The sequence below is a fragment of the Anas acuta genome, chromosome Z, assembly GCF_963932015.1.
Source record: "Anas acuta chromosome Z, bAnaAcu1.1, whole genome shotgun sequence".
Classification (NCBI taxonomy): domain Eukaryota; kingdom Metazoa; phylum Chordata; class Aves; order Anseriformes; family Anatidae; genus Anas; species Anas acuta.
In genome coordinates this window covers 50,365,234-50,382,315 of record NC_089017.1, presented here as the reverse complement: position 1 = coordinate 50,382,315, position 17,082 = coordinate 50,365,234, and the positions used below count along the sequence as shown (strand labels likewise).

General features: G+C 38.0%; 2 protein-coding genes across 3 annotated transcripts in view; both read left to right on the top strand.

The window, feature by feature from the left end:
• The first annotated feature begins 255 nt into the window (after positions 1–255).
• RIOK2 (RIO kinase 2) lies at positions 256–12,891 on the top strand. 2 transcript variants are annotated; one of them, XM_068666975.1, is made up of 10 exons: positions 256–410; positions 636–774; positions 1,591–1,707; positions 2,631–2,806; positions 4,508–4,596; positions 6,465–6,656; positions 7,053–7,145; positions 8,026–8,532; positions 9,252–9,345; positions 12,574–12,891. In XM_068666975.1, the coding sequence occupies exons 1-10, from the start codon at positions 345–347 to the stop codon at positions 12,733–12,735; spliced, it is 1,635 nt and encodes a 544-aa protein (XP_068523076.1). In that variant the 5' UTR covers positions 256–344; the 3' UTR covers positions 12,736–12,891. The 2 variants fall into 2 exon arrangements, with proteins under 2 accessions (XP_068523076.1, XP_068523077.1); XM_068666976.1 differs by lacking the exon at positions 9,252–9,345 and having other exon boundaries at positions 12,574–12,717.
• A 2,716-nt stretch (positions 12,892–15,607) lies between these two features.
• Positions 15,608–17,082, top strand: part of LIX1 (limb and CNS expressed 1) — a 28,072-nt gene continuing 26,597 nt past the window's right edge. Inside the window, exon 1 of the mRNA XM_068667335.1 lies at positions 15,608–15,974. Within this exon, the coding sequence (XP_068523436.1) occupies positions 15,893–15,974 (82 nt within the window). The 5' untranslated portion in view covers positions 15,608–15,892. The remainder of the gene's footprint in view (positions 15,975–17,082) is intronic.

The window sequence follows — 17,082 nt, the reverse complement described above, 5'->3', positions numbered from 1 at the left end:
CAGCGCTCTGGGTGTCTGGTGCCGTGGGTGGTGTTCCCACTGGATCGGTCTGGGCAGATACACATGCAACACAAGTAACTCTTTTACAGTAGGGCGAGGGGTTAAGCCATCACCTTAAGGCTTATCCTGTCTCGATTCGTAGAGGCTTGTTTTGTCTCTATTTTGAGTTGTAAGCGACTTTGCTACCAGCTCGGTATGCGAAGATACATCGGAGGATATGCGTCTCTATGTAGCTGCCAGGACCCAAAACAGAGGGCGAGGTAGGGGAGAGGAGGGCGTGCGCATGCGCGGTGCGTCCGCGTGAGGCCGGCCAGCACTGTGAGGGGGGTGAGGGCGCGGCCGCCATGGGGAAGCTGAACGTGGCCGTGCTGCGCTACCTCAGCGGGCAGCACTTCAGGGTGCTCACCGCGGTGAGACGGGGACAGGGGGAGGGGAGGGGAGGGAAGGGGAGGGGAGGGGAGGGAAGGGAAGGGAAGGGAAGGGAAGGGAAGGGAAGGGAAGGGAAGGGAAGGGAAGGGAAGGGAAGGGAAGGGAAGGGAAGGGAAGGGAAGGGAAGGCGCAGCTCCCCCCCCTCCCGTCCCATCCCCTCCCCGCTGATGCCGCCGACCGTTCCGTTCCCTCTCGCCCCCCGGCAGGTGGAGATGGGGATGAAGAACCACGAGATCGTGCCTGGCAGCCTGGTGGCGCCCATCGCCAGCCTGAAGCACGGCGGCTGCAACAAGGTGCTGCGGGAGCTGGCCAAGCACAAGCTCCTGGCCTACGAGCGGACCAAAAGTGAGTGTGGGGCCTGCGCTGGGAGCCTCCTCACGGTTCTTCAGCGCCACAGAAGGGCGGTAGCTCGGTACATTCGGGTGTCCGGAGCGTGTGTGAGCCCCGTCTCGCCTTGGGGCTAGCTGGGGAATGTGAACTCCTTCAGCAACAAATGGTGTTGCTGGTTTCTGAAATTCATGGATTCGTTCGTCCGAATTCGTGGATAAAATAAATAATGGTTAGCTAAGGTAGTATTTAAGTTCACATAGGGATCACCCCAAATGTCTTACAGTCTTGTAGCAGACAAACTAGAGCAGACTGCAAAAGCCTTATACCTTCAGCCAGTCAGAAACGATCACTAAAGTAGTATTTGTTCTGTCCCATTCTGTTTGCAGCATTGGATTTCCTTCAGTCTTGCACTTGCATCTGGCTTTGCAAGCACAATGTGGGAGTCTTCATGAAATTCATCTCCTTTTTGTCTCCGTTTTTCAGAGTGCTAAGGTTTGGTTTAGGTCTTTAAAACAAACCTGAATCCTTGCCGTGTCTCCTAAGTAATCATCTTTCAAAGTAATCCTATGCAATTTGAACCATTGTCACTGCCTGCGTTACCAAGGGGCTAACAAAATGTCTACTTTTTATCCAGTTAGTTTTCAAAAAGCTTGCAGGAATTTAAACTTACTGTCAAGTTGGGTTGATACTAGCCAACAGTGAAAATACTATTTGGGTATTGTGTACCATAAGCAGGAAAAAAAAAAAAAAGAGAGACCAAAATGAAACTTCTTTTAAAAGAAACGCATGCGTAATATGGAATTAAATGTTGTGTAATTTATTTTTACCTAGCTGTCCAGGGCTATCGGTTAACTAATGCAGGATATGATTACCTTGCCTTGAGAACTCTGTCTTCCCGGCAAGTCATCAGTTCTGTTGGAAACCAGATGGGTGTTGGCAAAGAATCAGGTAATTAAAAAAAAGTATTTTCAGTATATAATTTTTTTTTTTTTTAGAAGAAATGGGTCTGTATTTTTGCTAATTTGTTGGAAACTCGGTGAATTTACCTTCGGATAGTCATATCAGTTAATCTGTCAAACACCAAAATTTATGGTCACTTTAAGTTCTGTGTGAGTCTTTTGACTACATCTGATTTTTTTCACAAGTGTTGTTCCACTTTGACCACTTTGTACAATTCTTGGATGGTTCCTTAAAAAGTATTTTGCAAACAGGTGACAGTTGTCTTGTGACTTGCAAAGAATTTGGAAGCCTTCTGTCAAAAAGATTAACATCAAATTTTTCATCCCACAAAAAAAAAAAAAAGTAATATACAGTCCAAACTATTGGAGTGCTATCTTGGTTTCTCATGCTCATATGTTGATTGTAATTTGGCACAGCATGTCTTTTGTCATTAAAAAATGACGAAAAAAAAAAAAGAGGATTATTGGGGACAAATGGTAAAAATGAAACATAGCCAATTGCTAACACTGTTTTAAAGTAAGAGGTACCTTGAGTTTTCTGTCCAGTCAAGAGAAGTCTTTTCTAGTGTGCCATTAAGTTACTTCTTATCCCCTAGTCTGAAATATGTTTCAGATCAGATGGATGGTTCAACCAGATGATCTTGGAGGTCTTTTCCAACCGTAATGATTCTATGATATTCTACTAGTGGAGCAGCATAATCTCTTCACCAATGATTTCTTCTTGTTCAGATTTGTAATACATAATATACAAATTTGGTTGTCTTTTCTGTTAAAAGAAGTGTAGTAGACTTTGCCATTCCAGAAATAGCAGTTACAAGAAGTCAAGTAACCGATTTCTCACTGCACTGTTGCATTACATACCTGTCAGATACCATTTATTTCTCAGATCTGTGCTGCTGTTTTTTCTCCTAGATATTTATATTGTTGCAAATGAAGACGAGCAGCAGTTTGCAATGAAATTGCACAGGCTTGGAAGAACTTCCTTTCGCAGCCTGAAAAATAAGCGTGACTACCATAAGCACAGACACAAAATGTCATGGCTGTATTTATCCCGGCTAGCAGCAATGAAAGAGTTTGCCTACATGAAGGTAGGTGGTTGTTTGCACCATATTAACAAGGATGTAATAGACTGGAATGTACTTCTCAGATTATCTTCTCATCACTTCGTATTTGCAGTATATGTTAGGATGTATGCTTTTTATTTGTTTGTTTCTAGTGGATTTAAAGTATACATTTCAAAGAATGACAGTGATAATGCATCTTGTATACTTTCAAGTGATAAAATCAAACTTTGCCATGGAAGTCGTATGGAACTGAAGCAATTTCCATAAAATTTCAGGTGAAGCTGTCCAGTCATCTGAATCTTAATAAAGGCAGTGAATAAACTATCGCCATTTCACTTAACCTTGTCTTAGAAAAAACAATGGAGAGAACTTTCCTATATGCTAGGGAAAATTCGTGAAGTATCTACTAGTATTTTAGTCTTGTCAATTTAGATCACGTCCGCAAACATAATTACGGAGTATTTGTTAGGTCTGTAAGCGGTGAGTTTCAAACTGGGAGGAGAGCACACTGAGAGCAGCCCTGCAGAGAAGCACTTGGGTGTTCTGCTGGATGAAAAGCTTGACATAAGCCAGAAGTATTTGTTTGCATCCCAGAAGGCCAACAGCCTCCTGAGCTGCATCAACAGAGGAGTGGCCAGCAGGTGGAGAGAGGTGATTGTCTTCCTCTGCTCTGCCCTTGTGAGGCCCCACCTGGAGTGCTGCATCCAGGTCTGGGACCCCCAGCACAAGAAGTATGTGGAGCTGTTAAGAGTGGGCCCAGAGGAGGACCACAAAGGTGATCAGAGGGGTGAAGCACCTCTCCTGTGAAGAAAAGATGAGAGTTGGGGTTATTTAGCTTGGAGAAGAGAAGGCTTAAGGGAATGCTAATAGCAGCCTGCAGTACCTAAAGGGGGCCTACTGGTAAGCCGGGGAGGGACTCTTTTTCAGGGAGTGTTGTGATAGGACAAGGATTAACAGTTTTAAACTAAAATAATGGTAGATTTAGATTAGATATGAGGAGGAAATTCTGTGCTCAAGATGGTGAGGCACTGGCACGGGCTGCCCAGAGAAGCTGTGGATGCCCCATCCCTGGAGGTGCTCAAGGCCAGGCTGGATGGGGCTTTGGGCAGCCTGGTGTAGTGGAGGTGTCCCTGCCCATGGCAGAAGGGGTGGAACCAGGTGGTCTTTAAGGTTCCTTCCAACCTGAGCCATTCTGTGAATCAAGTGAACGATTCGGTAAATATGGTTAGAGCAAGCTAACAGAGCTACAAAATACTATGGCCTACCTTTAGTTAATCTTTAATGTGGTGTAATGCTGGATATTAATATTTAAGAAGAAACTTTTGCCTTACTGAGATTGAGTGTGGATTACCTGACCAGGCCAAATTGTATTTACAAGAACTGTGGAACCTTTTTCTAACACCCTATTCCCAATTATCTGCTGGTAGTTTCTTAAGCTAACAGACCAGATACGATTCTGCTGTTTTTCTATCCCGTTGTGTTTTCCTGCCGCCTGCAGGATAACTAAACTCTGGAAAATACAGAAGCATAGTTAGTAGTGAAAGTTCAGATTGCTCTTCCTCCTTAAGCACATGATTTGATTTTTACAGGTAGCAGTTGAATAATGTGTAGGATGCTGCTTCCACAATGGTGCTTAACTGCTTATCTTATATTTGTAGTTTGTCATGTATGTAATGTTTTCTTAATGGTTATCTTTTATTTTTTCAATATGTTGTCTCTTTCCAGGCTTTGTATGACAGAGGATTTCCTGTTCCAAAACCTGTAGACTACAACAGGCATGCGGTTATTATGGAACTCCTTGATGGCTACCCTTTGTAAGTTTGGAAGCTTGGAGTCTGTTTTATAGAAACCCTAACAATGATAGGTTCAGTAAGACAGCAGGGATGACGTTTTTCCTTATCATGTGAGTCAGTTCTGATCATGCTGAATAAAGCATGAATAAAGTCAGGCCCAGAACGGCTAGGGTTCTGCTTCATTGTACTTGGAGAAATCAGTGAGAGAAGGAAAACTAAAAAGATACTCTCTTTGTCCAAAGAGACTGGTGAAATAGACTTATTTTTTTTTTTTAAGTACGGAATACATCAGAGGAGCAATGTGATACAGAGGTTAGTTCTACAACCATTTTCTACACAAAAATTTTATGTTCTATATGTTATCTATTCAATGATATTCAGTATTGAGTTGTATATCCTTCATGTTCTGAGCTCCAGTTCATGATCCATGATGTGGTAAAGATTCAGGTAGGATTACAACTTGTACAACTTGCCATTCTAGAACTTCTGTGTTGATTTTTTGGTGGGTGTTTGTTTGTTTTTGTTTGTTTTATTTTTTATTTCATGTATTTGTGTGCATTGAACGCTGTTTTTTGCTCAAGGAAGATTACTTTTCTTCAGTTTTTCAACATCCAGAAACATGAAAAAACGTTGAATTTTGTATGTGAATGAATGGCTTGTTTTGTTTCCATAGCAGAATGCAAAATAGCTATTCGATACTCTATATAATGTACAGTAACAAAGGTTCAGTGTAATTAATCCCAAAGTATACAGTTGAAGAGTTACATTGAAGAAGTGCCTTTTAAGACTTTATTCTATCCCGTTTCCCTGCCTTTGTTAAATAGTTCCATATCTGTCCTGTAGACAGAAAGCTTTAAAGTTACATGTGAGCATTGCAGGTGAGGTTTACCATGCTATCCCAGTTCTGCAGTTTTAACTAAGCATTTCCTGAAGGAGATGCTGTACTAGATGAGAATTTTTTCAGGTGATCAGCATCTCAGAAGATACCAGTTTAGATGACTTCCAAATTCAAAGAACAAATGATATATTTTATGATACAGACCTCTGGCTATAAGAAATGTCACCAATTAATTTTGCTGTTAATATGAAAATATTCAACAGCAGCCTATTACAGAGCTGCTAGAATTCCATTGTGTTTTGTTTGTATGTGCAACTGATATGTTCTCATAACACTACAGTGTTGCATTCAGGCCAAAATATATCACAAAATAGCTGTAAATGACGGCTTCTTGACAGCTGTATAATAAGACAGCTGCCTATTTATTCTGCTTGTAAAAATAAGGTGATGTCTATTCTGTGCACTTTTGGGGCAAAACATATACTTTGCTTTTATTCTGGAGTTTATGCTGGAGTATATTCTGGAGTGCTTTAAGCTTTTTTTTTTTTTTTTTTTGGCTTTGCCTTATCCCCAGCTTAGTCTTGAAAACGCTTTTTTGTGAGGCATTTGAATGGCATTTGAATACAAGAAGACCTAAGTTACCTAAAACAATCCAGACATAAAAATTCGCTGATCCATTGTTTAAATTAGGCAGCATAACCATCATGTTTGATAGGAGGACAAGAGACAAAGGGCTTTAGTTAAAACGAGGGATTTAACCTGGAGATAGGAGAAGCTTTCTCCCCATGAGGGCAGTGTGGTGGAGATTGCACAGGATGTTTCCATCCCTGGAAACTTTCAAGCCCGCATTGGTAGAGCTCTGATTAGTCTCATCTAATCTCAGAATTGACATAACTATGAGCAGAGTATTGGACTAGTAACCTCTGGAGATCCCTTACGACTCAAATTGTGACCCTGTCATTCTCTCAGATGTAACTCATATGCCTTGTCTATATTTTTAAATTAATTCCTTCAGGGTTCAGGATATTTTCTTTTTTATTTGACTTTCCAGATGCCAAGTACACCACATCGAAGACCCTGCTGCTGTCTACAGTGAATTAATGGATCTAATTGTAAAACTTGGCAATCATGGTTTGATTCATGGGGATTTCAATGAATTTAATCTCATACTGGATAATGATGATCATGTCACTATGATTGATTTCCCTCAGATGATATCAACATCACATCCAAATGCTGAATGGTACGTATAAATGATGTATGCAAAATAAACCAGTTAAGTGCTGATAACAACAAATAGTCAACCATGATTTGTTTTCATAAGCCTGCTTCAAATTCTTTTTCTAATGTTTTCACCATACACTACAAATGCAATTTGTTTCATGAGTGAGTAGAAATCTCCTTAGGATAAATGTGTAATTAATTGCTTCTCAGTTAAAATTATTTCTTTTAATTAAGAAATGAATAGAAATAATCTGCATTTATGTATGTATACCTACACGTGTACTTTTTCACTTGGAGTCACTGATGGTTATTAATTTTCAAATAAAAGGCAAGAAAGTAGAGTAAAAGTTTGTCATACCAGTAGACTTAATTTCCTTGATAATTGCATTTTTACAATTCTGTATTTTTTAAACAGGTATTTTGACAGGGATGTTAACTGCATTAAAGAGTTTTTTAAGAAACGCTTCAACTATGAGAGTGAGCTCTTCCCATCATTCCAAGATATCAGGTAAAAAATGCCAGCTGACTCTTAATTCCCCCATGTTATGGTAGTTACGTTGGTTTTCTGAGAAAAATGGATGCCTCTGAGAGATGATTTTAGAAGTGAACAGGGGGAAAAAGAGCCTAACTATGCAATTTGAAATATTTTTGTCATTCTTACAGTAAAAAGGATCCATACTGTCTTCATTGGCAGTTACTAAAAGTGGTTTCCAAAAACTGAAGCACGTCTTAAAATCTGCTGTCTCCTTTGTCTTACCTCTTGCAGCTAGGGGAAAGAGATACATCCAAATGCCGTAAATGTTACAGTGACGCAGAATTAGTTTCTCTGACTCTTAAAACCATATTTAACAGTCCTGGGGTATCAAGTATTAACTTAGTTTTTAATTTTAAATTTAATTTTCAAAATGCTAGTACATGTGGTGACCACCTCTTCAAATATTATCTTCAAAGTTCTCCTACTGTAGTTTGTCCCTTTTAAAAAGCAAACTATTTTCTCACATATTTTAAGAGCAAAGCTGCTTCAGTTAAAAGGGTTTTATATCACTCTGAGCCCTTTCTCAAAGGGGAATTGTCTGTGTGTGTGTCCTTCATCGTTCTGTTTGCACAAGCATAATTTAAGTATTATATTTGTTAAAATCAAATTGTTTGCTTTCAGTAAGTGCTGATTATGAAGATGGAATCATCTTGTATGAAAGTCTGGTTCTGTCAGGCTACATTCTGCTAACTACCCAAAGCCCTGCACTGTAATATGTTACCTATGTTCCAATGGAGTATACTCTTTTTGTTAATAGCATGGTAATTATAGTCTAACTTGATAGTATTTTTAATCCAAAATACAGCATAAGGATTTGATATATTAAAAGAAAGCTCACTTCTATTTCTTTCAGGAGAGAGAGTTCTCTTGACATAGAGATTGCTGCCAGTGGTTATACAAAGGAAATGCAGGAAGATGATGAGCTGCTTTTCCCAGAGTGCTCTGATGAGGATGATCATACAACAGAGGAGAGGGAATTTGTAGAAGATGCTGAAAGTAACGCCAACTTCCTCAGCCAAGATAAAGAAAACAATGCAGACTTCATATATGAAGTGGTTTCTGAAACCAGAACCTCTGAAGACTTGTATCACAGTGAAGATGCTGAATCCACTGAAAGTAGTGAAAATTCACAAGGACTGAGTATGTCAGAGTTGAGTTCAGCCTTAGAAAAGGTTGAAGGGCAGCCTGTGCTTTTGAAGTCCAGTGAAGATGCAGAGAGTTGTGCACTTGGTTTTTCTGAGCACAAAATACCTGACAATGCTGCTGAAAATCAGACAGAGGGCAGCAGTGATAAGGACAACGATGAATGCCCTGATCTGGTTGACTTGTCAACTTTAAATAAGGAATTGAGACCTTACAGGTAAATACTTACATTTACTGTCTAGTGGTGTGGTGAAATTTTCTTCTTTTTTCTTTATTTCTAGTAATAATGTGAGTAAAAGTTTTTTTTTTTTTTATATTAAAATGCTGCTGCTGCTAAGTAGCTTTGACAAGTGAGTTTATAATTAGAGTGCTCTTTCTCAGCCTCTGCCCCTCATTCGGCTGAAATTAGCAAGAACAAGCTCTTTGGAATATATTATTCAAATACATTTTACTGAATGTCATACCACGTGGCTTTTAATGCCTTTACTGACACACTTGGAAATTCCTTCTTACCTTTAAGCTAACCCCTTCTTATATAAAATTCAAACTATTAGTTTGCAAGCTCCCCGTGTACCTGAATGCATATATAAAGTTCATATACCCTGTTTTCTTTTTGAATTTTTCCTTTTTCATGAAATTCTACACCTAGGCAATGTACAGAATCTGAATTAATCTTTTTAGTGTTCTGAAGCTTCTTTTTCTTACACTACGTTGTGTAGTATGTATGTGGCTATTGCACTATAATCCTTCCTGTTATAAAATGTGTTTTTTGAAATAGTGTTAATATTTCAAATGTAAGTGTTCTTTCTGTAGTACTCAAATGTTCTGCTAGCACTTTTGATTGTATATCAAAAAAATGACTGAAACATGATGCTCATAAAGGGAAAAGATGTTTATCTCACTGAATGGAATAAAACATTAATTTACGTATTTTAGAAATGAAGACAGTATGGTTCATATTGCGGAGCACAGAACAAGAACTAAAAGTACATCAGCCAGCAGTGTTGGGAGCTGTTCAACCATTCCACCGGTAATTATTACTGCTACTGTCTAGTTTACTCTTGACGCCATCTTAGGACGTAGCTGTTGAAGATATTTTTACAAATACCTAGTTAGCAGTAACTGTCTTTAATTGATTACTACTATGTACATCTTTGGTTTGTAGTTCCATGTTCACAGAAAATAGGTCTGATGCTTTCTACATGTTTACAAGTGAATTAGATCCAGTGCTGTACTTCATGTGTTGCTCTTTGCTCTTTCACAAAAGCTCTACTCTGGCATTAGCAACTTGAATTTCATTTCTGTTGCTAGAAATCAATTCTGTTGCCCATAATTAATGTTTTTGTATTTTAAATTTGCACGCGTGAGATTAAGATTTAACTTGGCCTTTTTTCATCTGTCTTTTTAACCACATTTCATTCATCTGTCTCTTACCACATTTCTGAAACATATATATGAATTCATTGTAGTCATGGTGTCTTTGGCAATATGAATTTGACTTTCAGCATTACATAAATCAATACTTTGTGGCAGAATTTTACATCTTTCTTCATCCCTACTCAGTATACTATCCAGTATGGCTACCTCTATCACATTTTAAAGAGTGTATCTAAATTTCAAATGGAAGAAAGGCCAGTTTTATGCATAAATAAATGTGTTAGGGAACAGCATGTTTGCAAGTTGTGTAAGACTTCTACAGGACTTCGTGTGAAGGAAAGAGAGACTTTGTTAGTCATCCCTGTTCTTACTGTAGGACATGGCCTTGTGCCTTATTAAGGAGAAAAAGAATTAGCCTTGAATTATGAAATGAAGTAAAGAAGAGCTAGGATAAATGCTAGGATAAATGCTAGGAATCGCCTGGCTTCTGATCCATGCAATACATATTTTTTTCCCTTTCAGTTTGCTAACCTAAATGTGTAGGATTTCTTTTGGAATCACCTATAGATCCCTATTTGAAATTATATTTCTGTACACCAGTAGGTGGTAGCAGTGGTCACTCACTGTAGAAACCTTCCTGATTGTTTAGCGAACACGTTTTTTCTGTAGGCAGACACATCAAACTTGTTAAAATATTCAAATGTCATTTAAGTACCTAATATTCTGTTCTAAAAGAAAGATAAAAGCAGAAGCAGCTTTCAAGAGATTCAGCCACATAAACATCCTGTGTCAATTTACTTTGTGTAATCTTTCCATTTATATGCTCTTACGCTAAGTAAAATGTTTCTGCCCGTTGTTAAATCTTATTTGAACTTTTGAATACTAGAACTAAAGAAAGGATATGCATGATGAGCTGTTTGTAACATCAGAACGTGATTGCAAAACTAAAAACACAAAAGGCACTGCAGTAAGACCCACTGAGCTGCTTAGAGCCAATGCCTGTTACTGCTTCTAGCACTTCTCTGTTGTTTATATAGCTTTCTCAATGAAGAAACACATTAAAACATAAGCAGGTTTCCAGATTAAACACACAGAAGGAATTCATATGGGCATGTATAAACAATAGCAGTAATAGCAGTAGGTGCAGTCATAGCTGGGTGACTGTGCCAAAAAGAAAGCCTTATGAGTTACAGACAATAAGGTATTCCAGACAAAATAAAATGTCTTGTTGTGCTTGTACAAATCTTTGTAGGGACTGCTGTAATTTAATTATAGGAAATAATGCAAACTATGCAAAAATTTAAATAATAAATGATAGATTTGTTTATTCATTTTGCTTACAGTCAGGCTTAGGATGATGGAGAGACTAGTGAGACTTGCATGCTGTGGTTGAGCAGTAGTATTTTGTGAATTTACATTTTTGCATAGTGAAAATATCTGGTATTTGTATTGCAAAGTTTCTTCTAGCGAGCCTTGTATGAACTGTGAAGGAAGTCATCTGTCCACTGAAGTGGGAGAAGTAGAGAAGCCTTCTTTCAGAGCTCTGCCTATAAAAAGCAGAGGATGACAATTGTCTTACTGACAGAAGAAAAACATCAGTGGCCCAGTTTAAACTAGTTCTTACCAGCTTTCCTCAGGAATTTCTTCTGGAATATTTTTGAAGAGCATTCACAGATTTAATTTCCAAAATGCTCTTGTTTAAATACTGAGTTCTGCTAATCTTCCGAGGAAAGAAAGACAGATCTTATACTACTCTTTTTATTCACATTTTTGATAGTCAACCTGCATGTGGTAAAGCTTAGGAAACTACTATTCAGGTGAATACTATGTAATTACTAGAGCATTCTTACTGAAATCAGGATTGGGTACCTGGATTTATTTACTACCTTGTATTTGCATAATTTAGTTGTATTAGTCACAGCAGTTTTTAAACAGTGCCAAAATAATTCTTTCTGGTTCCTGACTTAACTACCAACTTACTACTTAATGTGCTGACAGTATCATAAACAAAAAACAAGGCAAGAGAAATTGGGGTAAATGCAAAAGAAATGTTACTAGATTGTGGGGTAATTTTGCACCAGCAGGTACCTCAGCTCCTCCATGCTTCTCTTAGCCCTGTCCTCAGGTGGAAAAAGGGGGAGAAAACATGATGACGTAAAAAATATTCATGGGTTTTGATAAGGACAAGGAGATCACTCCTTGTGCTGGAGCAAACTCTCTTGGTCCTTTTTCTACTTACAAGATGTTTGTCAAATCTCCAAGCACAGGAAATTATGATGATGCTTTTTATTAGAGCTAATGCTAAAAGAAAAAAAAAAATAGCACTGGTGATCATACACCCCTTTAAATGCTGGAGCCCTGACCCTGACTCCAAACCACATAGCTATACTGTAGACCTTGTCTGTAGCAGAGGTTCTCCCCTTTCACTCAGCTGAGATAATTACATGATTTTCTTACAAAGAAACAACTCAGCTTGCTCAATTTCTGCTGTTGAGAAGAGGTGAAGTTCTTATTATAACTTCTTTCTGCTCTGTTAGATAAAGGCAAGACCACAGAGCAGTGGTAATCACTAGAACCAGGCGGAAGCTGCCTGCAGGCTCCTCTGTCCCAAGGAGCTGGCTGAGTTTGCCCCAGGCCAAGGGATTTGTGCAGCCCCACAGGGGGTTCTGGGGCCACACAGTATGGGCAGCACAGCACAGGGCAGGCCTGGGCAAACTCGAGTTAACCCTGGTGTGGATCACCAGCTGCTCAGCGCATGGTGGTCTTCTCGACAGGTTCACTACCACATGTTCATGTTAGTACTGAGAATACAGTGTCATTATGGTAATGTTAGTACTAAATGATGTTCAAAAAGTTCTGATACTGAATCGTTTATTTGTAGGAACTGGTGAAAAGGAAGATAAAACGTCAGCTGACAAAACAGCAGAAGTCTGCTCTGAGGCGACGACTACAGAAAGGAGAGGCAAACGTTTATACCAAACAACGTCGAGAAAATATGCACAACATTAAGTCAAGCTTGGATGCAGCTAGTTTCTGGGGATAATTTATCATAGCTGCCACCGAACATGAGAAAACTCACAGTACATACAGATAAAACAGTTACCTAATAACCAAGCATCCTTTTATACAGTGGAGGAAAAAGTTCTTAACAATACCGTGTATTTTTGGAAACTAATAAACATCACGCTGGTTCCTCTGGTTTTGTTTGCATGATTTTATTTTGTGTTCCTAGTTAAAAATATCGACTGTGATTTAAAATAAATTAGTAGTACTAGGTACGATCATTTAAGTACAGTATTTCCAACAGTATCTTGTTTTAGGTCAATTTTACTGTTTTTGTATAGATTAAGAATCTTCTGATGTGCAGAGGATTCCTCTTTAAAAATTTTCCTTTGTTCCTACAACATAAAATTTAAATGTGAAATTCTGCCCTCAGGTTACAAACAGATACTTGTTTGATTTAATTAAAAATCAAAAGGAAATAAAAACTGATAGCTTTTAACACTCTAAAATTTATTTTGAACCTGTACAAGGATCATCAAACAATATGATAATGTACATTCTTTGAACCAAGCAATTCTTACTTGTTTTTCCTTTCACTCCAGGATCTTGTATAGATCTTGAAAAGATCTATAGATAAGAGAAAAGGAATAAATCAGTGCTGTAGAGATCTGGCAGTCACTCAGGTTTTGAATTTGGCTGTGCAGTTACCAATAAATCTAATTCATTTAACAATTTACATAAAGTGGTGAGCATTCTGAACTTCTCTTTTTAAAAAATATTACCATGTATTTTTTTATGTTATTTTGGGTCTCTGAAGACCTAGAAAAACAAGTATCTTGATGTATCTGTGTTTTAGGTGAAGAGCCTTCCTAGAGACGTATGACATGGTAAAGTTTGTCATCAACCCATAGTTTGCAACGTTTTAAATCTTTTACTTGGCTGGGGAAATGAGGAAGTTTGGATTTGAGGTTGATTTTTTACTCACACCTGATACTATCTATATTCTACTTTACCCTAACTGAAAATCAGCTTTTAGTCTATTGAGAATCACAGCCTCTGTCCTGTCTTGCAGCATGCTCTGCTTTGAAAGTTTTCAATTTCTGTCTTTTTGCTCTTACAATAAAAAACCTAGTCTTAGCTAGCAGCGGTATACATTCTTAAAAGCATGGCAGGCCGGTGCAGAGATGTAATAGATAAGTGTTTCTTTTAGCATCAAAGCTGCAGGAAGGTCTGGTGACAGAAGTAAGGAAGTCCAATTAAATCTTAAATGTGATTGTTATCAAGGTATGTAGGGCTGTTTCCTGATGCAAATAGCTCTTTTTAGCACGGGCAGAAAAGCAGCCTAATTGAATTTAATTTTATTTCCATTTTAAATGTAAAGGGAAAAAACATATTTTTATGTTTCTACACTCTTATCTGTTAAGGGGTTGTTTCAGTGACTGCTTAATAAGATTTCAGTTGAAGCTCTTTGCATAAGATGTGCACGCACTTTTTGGCTTCTAATTTAGAGCTTTTCACAGTGGGTGAGTTCTTTCTGGTGCATGACCTTAAGTCTGTCTTGGTAATGGGTTCCAAAAATATACAAAGCCTGTCCCGTTTGATTGTGCTCCATGAGAATAGAAAGGATGGAATGATGGAAATCCATGCTGTTTATTTTCAAAATGTTCCTTTAAAGCATCCATTAACTCTTTTAAAGGTATTCTAATGGATGGCTGTAAGTTATCATTTTCATTTACTCTGCCAGACGAGACTTTTCAGAGAGTAGAGTGAGTGAGGGAGTTACAGCTTAATATATCTTTATTAAGCCTTTTTTTTTTTTCAAAGCAGCAGAATTCCTGAAATATCTGAAGTCATCAAAGGTCGCCACAAAGTTTACACATGGAATGAAGTTTAGAGTTCTCTTTAGAGTGAACTTGGGAAAATGCAGAGGTTAAGACAATAGCATTATTGATTATCCTAGCAAATTCACCTAGCAAGCAAGGAATGTGCGGGTAATAACAAAATGGGTTTTAAATGTTTTAGTAAACAAACACAATGTTAGTTCATTAATTTGTAAACAAAACATGAAGATAAAGAGTAGATACACCTTGTGCAATGCACACTCTATAAATGAAACAGTATGTACTGAAACTTGCAAGTGATGGAGATAAAAGGTTGCCTAGCAGTTTTCCACTGCTGCATCTTTAAAAAGAAAAAAAGAAAAAAATAATTTTTCTTTGGGAAAGACTGTACAGTAATTAAAGAACACACATCTTTACTTTTGGATTTTTTCCAAATCAAAAAGAAGACTTTACTGGAATTGAAATAAAAGTAAGCTGAGCAAAGCAGCTATTTTGTACAGTTTATGGCTCTTACACAAATGTGTGTAACAGCAATGTATTTACATTCGTGCTTCAAGCTTTTGCCACTGCATCTGTGTCTGTCTTGATTGGAGTGCCTCTTCAGACCTCTGCATATCCCACAGGTCCTTTTAGATGTAAACAGTTTAATTCACTGGTATTTTAATACATTTATTTTATAGTGAGTAAGGGAACTGCTCTTCAGGAAACCAGATTCAAATTGGGTTAACCTAATATATCACAAGTTTAATTTTGCTAAACGGATTAATTTTCTATTTGCCATTAATATCCTTCTTCTCCAGTTACATAGTTACAGGAAGAAAAAAAAAAAAAAAAAAAAAACATTTTATCGAATTTGTTGTTTTTAAACAAGAGCCTGCACTCTGCTTTCAGGCTATCACGTTTAGTATAGCTTTACATAAATATTTCCTTATATTTGCAATCTTTTCCATAATTTGAGGGTTTGGGTGAGCAAGAGAGTCTCTTTATTCGTTTGGTATGAACCAGAGTGGTCTTTGCCTCAGCACATCGCCAATAAACCGATGAAACAAACTTCTTTCTGGTGATTAGCTTCTCTCCCTGGCCTGTAGGTGGGTGTGTTTAACAGAAGGAAGGAGTAGGAATGCGCCTGTCAGCCTGCCTTTGCAGCTAATTAGCTCAGCATACAGCAAAGATAAGCAGTCCGGGGAGGTGGACCCTGCGGAGGGTCGTGGGGTTTGAGGCAATGCCTGATTGGGAGACGTGGGGAGATTCCTCAGGAATCCAGCGCATCAATGAGCTGCGGAAAGTTGGTACAGGACTTGCCTGACTCAGGCATGAGGGCAGCGTGTGGCTGCTTTCTGGAAAAGCAGAGCAGAGATGGACAGAACCTTGGAGTCTCTGCAACTTGTAATTGCCCAAGTTCTGCCTCATCGAGACCCTGCCCTGGTTTTTAAAGACTGTAAGTACCAAAGATAATTATTTTATTTCCCTGATAGTGAGTGTATTTAATTCAAATGTCTGTTGTACCCAACAAATTAAGAGAGAGAAGTAATTAACATGCTTGTACATGTATTTGTGTGCATACCACAAACTATCATTATTTTATCTTGCCTATTTGAAGGCAGTGTTGCTGCTTATTTTTTAAGTTTGCATTTTAGAAAACTGATTCACAACTTTTACTTAGGATATTTAATTACGTTCTAGTAACGTGGTAAAAACTTTACTGCTTGACAATTTTGGAAAACTTTATGCCAACTCTCTTTCTGTCGTTAGTTTGTCCTATAAATTACCTTTCTTAACTGTAGTACTGCAAAATATCAAATATTGCAATCTTTGTGTTTACACAGATAAAGTGCAATAGGCTGCTTCTCAAACATAAGATGTTTTCCTGCAAGTATATGGAATGTGATTTCCCTCCCCCCCCATATCAGACTTGACTATGGATGCACTTTTTAAACCTGGCCAAAACACTTATTTATTCTCTCTTTCTCTCTCATTTTACAAACTATCCCTTGTGAAATGTTCTGAAGTACCTTTCAGTAGATGGCACATAATAAACTGGCCTGATGCATCCCTTGAAACAGAGTTCAATGCAACTCACATCATGGAAATATGAGTATTTAAATTTGAATTTATGATTTGAGTGGGGCTATGCATGGAACAAAGTGCTATTTAATTAGTAATTTCTTAGAAAATACATCCACAGATTTCATACAATGGAAAAAACCCTCTTCAACAGATCAAATGAAACAATAGTTAAATTCCATTGTTCTCAGTTTTCTTCACAGGTGAATGAGATCTCTTGATCTCGTGCCCCCAAATCCGGTCCTACATAAACAATTTGATTGTAAAATTAGTATTTTGCTGGGTGTCATTTCAGTCTGAATCACTTAGTCAATCATTTAACATGCAAGCAATGCTGGAACAATGTTAGATTTTTAGAAGGGAGTCTTATTTATTTATTTATTTAACATTCACTTCTAATTGTAATCTCCTGTGTGACCTGAGGCACACTGCAGAGACATTTATTTAATCTCCACTTCATTCTTTTGTCAACAGCTCCGTTA